This window comes from Garra rufa, chromosome 1 (genome assembly GCF_049309525.1).
Source record: "Garra rufa chromosome 1, GarRuf1.0, whole genome shotgun sequence".
Lineage (NCBI taxonomy): Eukaryota > Metazoa > Chordata > Actinopteri > Cypriniformes > Cyprinidae > Garra > Garra rufa.
Window position 1 is genome coordinate 51,551,968 of NC_133361.1, and position 6,172 is coordinate 51,558,139.

Below are 6,172 nucleotides of genomic sequence, written 5' to 3' on the forward strand. Positions count from 1 at the left end.
CAGACTCTAATGATGCAAAGCCAATCTCTGGATGACCATTTTAAATTAGTGTACGGCTGATAGTTGTAATATCTCTGCCAGTCTGATGCTAATTCCACCTGTGGAATCAGTGAGGATTGTGGCCATCTCTGGTTCGTTAGCTGCTATAAGAAAATAACGAGAAGAATAAAAAACATCCAGTAAACAGTAAAGCCGTTTGCACTACAAACCAGTGTGTTCAAATTTAAGATAATACATTAAAATAATATTGTAAGACTCACCAATTTGTAATATCAAGCAGCAAAACAAGCTGTTTTGTACAGCTAAAAATAGCTGGACGTGATGAGACCGAAAGCCAGACCCATAAAATGAACAGTTGACGACGTCCACTCTTACAGGCAAAATAAGGTAGAAAAAATATAGCCTTCAAGATGTTTTCCCCTCTAATGTGGAGTTGGACTTGAGCTGTGTGGTTTAAAAAGAATCACATACAGACACACATCAGGTGTTTGGCGTTCTCTCACCCCTCGACACTAGTTCATAATTTATGACTTCTTGAAGGCCTTTTATCAGTGCCTTCCCTTCACGATCTTGCGCTGGTCAGCTGCATAGCTTCACGTTGCATTGCTTAATTTATTATACAGTATACCAGTGCTGATTTTTCTTTCTCTTTCTTTGTCTTTTTGCAGTCGAAGAAATGGCAATGAACAGCATCCTCAACCCTGATGACATTAAGAAAGCCCTGGACGCATTTAAAGGTGATTGTGACATGCCATCCTGAGTTTCACAATTTCATCTCTCCTTCACATATGTGACCCTGGACCACAAAACCAGCCATATCTCATCTGAATCTCAACTGAATCTCATCTGAAAGCTGAATAAATAAGCTTTCCATTGATGTATTAGGTGTCAGGATAGGACAATATTTGTCAACTATTTGAAAGTCTAGAATCTGAGGGTGCAAAATATCCAAATATTGAGAAAATTAAAGTTCTTAGCTATGCATATTATTAATCAAAAATTAAGTTTTTATATATTTATGGTGGAAAATGTACAAAATATCGTCATGAAATATGGTCTTAATATCCTAATGATTTTTGGCATAAAAGAAAAATCTATAATTTTGACCCATGCAATGCTTTTTTTGGCTATTGCTACAAATATACCTGTGCTACTTAAGACTGGTTTTGTGGTCCAGTGTCACATATGTACTATTACTCTAAAATATGTTTTGAAATAAAATAATATGCAGAAACATTAACCACAATCTTTATAACTCGTGCAAATATGAGTGTAAACTTTCTAAAATCATCTCTTTTTTAGGGGCTGTTCACACAGAATGCATTTTTCATTCAGCTGCATCCTTTATTCTGTGTACTAGATGGATGTATTTGACCATTGCAATCACATTTTCAATCTATTGCAGCGACTCAAGCATGACATGAAAATGAGCATTGCAGCTAAATTTAAAAAGTTCAACTTTTGAAAAATGTGTGTCAAGACCTAGCGTTTTTACATTCCATTGCCATGCATCTCTCTTAAATCAAAACATACATTCTGTTTGAATGGCCCTTTGTTTTGTCATTTTCTACTGATAGAGAAAACAACTCTCATCATAATTACAGAGGGAAAATGATTATTACATTATTACCATTAACATAGTTTCTCTTTGACTTTGGAAACACCATGAAAATATTAAACTTAAAACAAATGTATTTGTGCAGTGGGTTTCCTTGAACTTATAAATATATAAATAATGCAACAGAAAAACTAATTGCAAAAAATAATTTATTTAAATAACCTGCTAAAAACTACTAAACATTTAGGAAATAAACTGCACCGCTTAAGCTAGATTTATAAAGCAAATGACAAATGAGTGCATGTTTTGTCTTTATTATCTTCTTTTTATAATAGAAGCCAAAATGTCAAAAATGACAAAGAAGCACCATAAAAGTAGTTCACATGACTTATGCACTATATTTCAAGCAATTTTACTGAAAATCTTACACCTCACTACATCAAACCATATGTGTTTAAGGTATCCAAACCTAAAGTATATGATTGTCACAGACTGACTTCAATTTATGACTTAAAAACACTTGGAATATAGTGCATAGTATGGACCACTTTTGTGATCCTGGACCACAAAACCAGTCATAAGGGTCATTTTTTTTTATTTGAGGTCATACATCATGTGAAAGCTGAATAAATCAGCTTTACATTGATGTATGGTTTGTTAGGATAATATTTGGCTGAGATACAACTATTTGAAAATCACCTTTAAAGTTGACCAACTGAAGTTCTTAGCAATGCATATTACTGATCAAAAATTAAGTTTTGATTTATTTACAGTAGGAAATTTACAAAATATCTTCACATGATCTTTACCTAATATCCTAATGACAGAATGTCAGTTATTCTCTCTGTTTTTGCAATCTTCTCGTAGCCGTTGACTCATTCGACCACAAGAAGTTTTTTGAAATGATCGGACTGAAGGCGAAGTCGGCTGATGATGTGAAGAAGGCTTTCCACGTCCTGGATGCAGACAACAGCGGCTATATTGAAGAAGAGGAACTTAAGTAAGATTACACCACTTTGACACAACAAGCAAGCGTGTAACCCTTAAGAATTGTAATTGAAACTCTCAGAATAAAGGTGAGCAGTGAGCACACAATACATTTGAAGGGTGTTAGACTCGCTCGGTTTCCTCTGTGCAGGTTTGTTTTGAAGCAGTTCGGTCAAGACGGGAGAGACCTGACCGATAAGGAGACCAAAGCATTCCTGCAGGCTGCGGACAAAGATGGAGATGGAAAGATAGGAGCAGAAGGTAAAATGAAAGGAATATACCATAACACCAGGGGCGTCTCGCATCTACTTTTTTTTTTTTTTACCACCAGTGGGAGCCCTGACTCACTTGATAAGTGATGAGAAAAGAACACACTTTCTTTTCAAATATCCACCTTTTTCTTCACCTAAAATTTTTATGGTTCTCGTTTATGGTTTATGGTCATTTAAATCAGACACGTGACTCTTGACACAACCGCATAAGGATGCACACAACGTTTTCAAAACTGATTACATTTTTAATTATTGTCACATTTGTTTATTTATTTTAAATTGCAGTTTGGAGCCCTAATGAATAAGATGCTTTAACTAACCCATGGCATGCACTTTTTCTCTTTCTTTTTCAGAGTTTGCTGCTCTGGTTCGTGAATAATTGACAGACTCTTGGCCTGTTCATACCTCATGACCCTTTGACCTCGATCTCAGCCTAACGCCCCTAAAGCACAGACACACACACTCAGACACTCACTTACACACACCCTGACATGCTTGCACGCCTCCCTCCTGAACACCTCCCTACACACAATCACACACACTGACCTTCATGCTATTTATTTTCCTTTTTATACAAAAGTGAGTGTTTCTGCTAGTGTATAGTTAAAGAGACCTTTAACAGGACAAAACCTCATGCCGGCAATATGTAGATATCATAGAAAAGAAAACAACGCACTCTCCATGGCCCACTACTCTTTGTCTGTCTTTATCTTCCTTGAATCTCTCCCATTGATCTTTCGCTCCCCTCCTATCCTTTCAAAAGAAGAAAGAGGTCAAGTTGTGAAAGAAAACAAAATAAAGAGACAATGCCTCAAGAGTTCCAGTGTGTATTTTGTGTTTTTTTTTCTTTTAATAATTAGTTAAATTAATATTTAGTTCATAATTAATTAGTCTGTTTTTCAATCGTTCTATCATTCTGTTCATCTGTCATTCTATCGTTTTATCATTCTGTTCATCTGTCGTTCTGTCATTCTATCATTTTGTTCATCTATTTACTGTTCTATCATTCTGTTAATCTATCTATCGATCTATCGTTCTATCATTCTGTTCAGCTGTCGTTCTGTCATTCTATCATTCTGTACATCCATCCATCCATCTATCCATCTATCATTTTGTCTATCGTTCTATCATTTTGTTCACTTGTCATTCTATTGTTCTGTTCATCTATCGTTCTGTCATTTTGTACATCCATTCATGTATCCATCTATCTATCATTTTGTCTATCGTTCTATCATTCTGTTCATCTATCTATCTATCTATCGTTCTGTCATTCTGTTCAGCTATCGTTCTGTCATTCTATCATTCTGTACATCCATCCATCCATCATTTTGTTTATTGTTCTATCATTCTGTTCATCTGTCATTATATCGTTCTGTCATTCTGTACATCCATCCATCTATCATTTTGTCTATCGTTCTATCATTCCGTTCATCTATCATTCTGTTGTTCTATCATTCTGTACATCTATCTATCTATCTATCTATCTATCTATCTATCTATCTATCTATCTATCTATCGTTCTGTCATTCTATCATTCTGTACATCCATCCATCCATCCATCCATCCATCATTTTGTCTATTGTTCTATCATTCTGTTCATCTGTTGTTCTATCGTTCTGTCGTTCTGTACATCCATCCATCATTTTGTCTATCGTTCTATCATTCTGTTCATCTATCGTTCTGTTGTTCTATCATTCTGTACATCTATCTATCTATCTATCTATCTATCTATCGTTCTGTCATTCTATCATTCTGTACATCCATCCATCCATCTATCATTTTGTCTATTGTTCTATCATTCTGTTCATCTATCGTTCTGTTGTTCTATCATTCTGTACATCTATCTATCTATCTATCTATCTATCTATCTATCTATCTATCTATCTATCTATCTATCTATCTATCTATCTATCTATCGTTCTGTCATTCTATCATTCTGTACATCCATCCATCCATCCATCTATCATTTTGTCTATTGTTCTATCATTCTGTTCATCTGTTGTTCTGTCGTTCTGTACATCCATCCATCTATCATTTTGTCTATCGTTCTATCATTCTGTTGTTCTATCATTCTGTACATCCATCCATCTATCATTTTGTCTATCATTCTATCATTCTGTTCATCTGTTGTTCTGTACATCCATCCATCATTTTGTCTATCGTTCTATCATTCTGTTCATCTATCGTTCTGTTGTTCTATCATTCTGTACATCCATCCATCCATCTATCATTTTGTCTATCGTTCTATCATTCTGTTCATCTATCATTCTGTTGTTCTATCATTCTGTACATCCATCTATCTATCTATCTATCTATCTATCGTTCTGTCATTCTATCATTCTGTACATCCATCCATCCATCCATCTATCATTTTGTCTATTGTTCTATCATTCTGTTCAGCTGTCGTTCTGTCATTCTATCATTCTGTACATCCATCCATCCATCTATCCATCTATCATTTTGTCTATCGTTCTATCATTTTGTTCACTTGTCATTCTATTGTTCTGTTCATCTATCGTTCTGTCATTTTGTACATCCATTCATGTATCCATCTATCTATCATTTTGTCTATCGTTCTATCATTCTGTTCAGCTGTCGTTCTGTCATTCTATCATTCTGTACATCCATCCATCCATCTATCCATCTATCATTTTGTCTATCGTTCTATCATTTTGTTCACTTGTCATTCTATTGTTCTGTTCATCTATCGTTCTGTCATTTTGTACATCCATTCATGTATCCATCTATCTATCATTTTGTCTATCGTTCTATCATTCTGTTCATCTATCTATCTATCTATCGTTCTGTCATTCTGTTCAGCTATCGTTCTGTCATTCTATCATTCTGTACATCCATCCATCCATCATTTTGTTTATTGTTCTATCATTCTGTTCATCTGTCATTATATCGTTCTGTCATTCTGTACATCCATCCATCTATCATTTTGTCTATCGTTCTATCATTCCGTTCATCTATCATTCTGTTGTTCTATCATTCTGTACATCTATCTATCTATCTATCTATCTATCTATCTATCTATCTATCTATCTATCGTTCTGTCATTCTATCATTCTGTACATCCATCCATCCATCCATCCATCATTTTGTCTATTGTTCTATCATTCTGTTCATCTGTTGTTCTATCGTTCTGTCGTTCTGTACATCCATCCATCATTTTGTCTATCGTTCTATCATTCTGTTCATCTATCGTTCTGTTGTTCTATCATTCTGTACATCTATCTATCTATCTATCTATCTATCTATCTATCTATCTATCTATCGTTCTGTCATTCTATCATTCTGTACATCCATCCATCCATCTATCATTTTGTCTATTGTTCTATCATTCTGTTCA

General features: G+C 34.8%; 1 protein-coding gene across 1 annotated transcript; it reads left to right on the top strand.

The window, feature by feature from the left end:
* The first annotated feature begins 670 nt into the window (after nucleotides 1–670).
* pvalb6 (parvalbumin 6) lies at nucleotides 671–3,634 on the top strand. The gene is made up of 4 exons (XM_073833522.1): nucleotides 671–737; nucleotides 2,426–2,558; nucleotides 2,697–2,806; nucleotides 3,171–3,634. The coding sequence occupies exons 1-4, from the start codon at nucleotides 677–679 to the stop codon at nucleotides 3,194–3,196; spliced, it is 330 nt and encodes a 109-aa protein (XP_073689623.1). The 5' UTR covers nucleotides 671–676; the 3' UTR covers nucleotides 3,197–3,634.
* The last annotated feature ends 2,538 nt before the right edge of the window (nucleotides 3,635–6,172 follow it).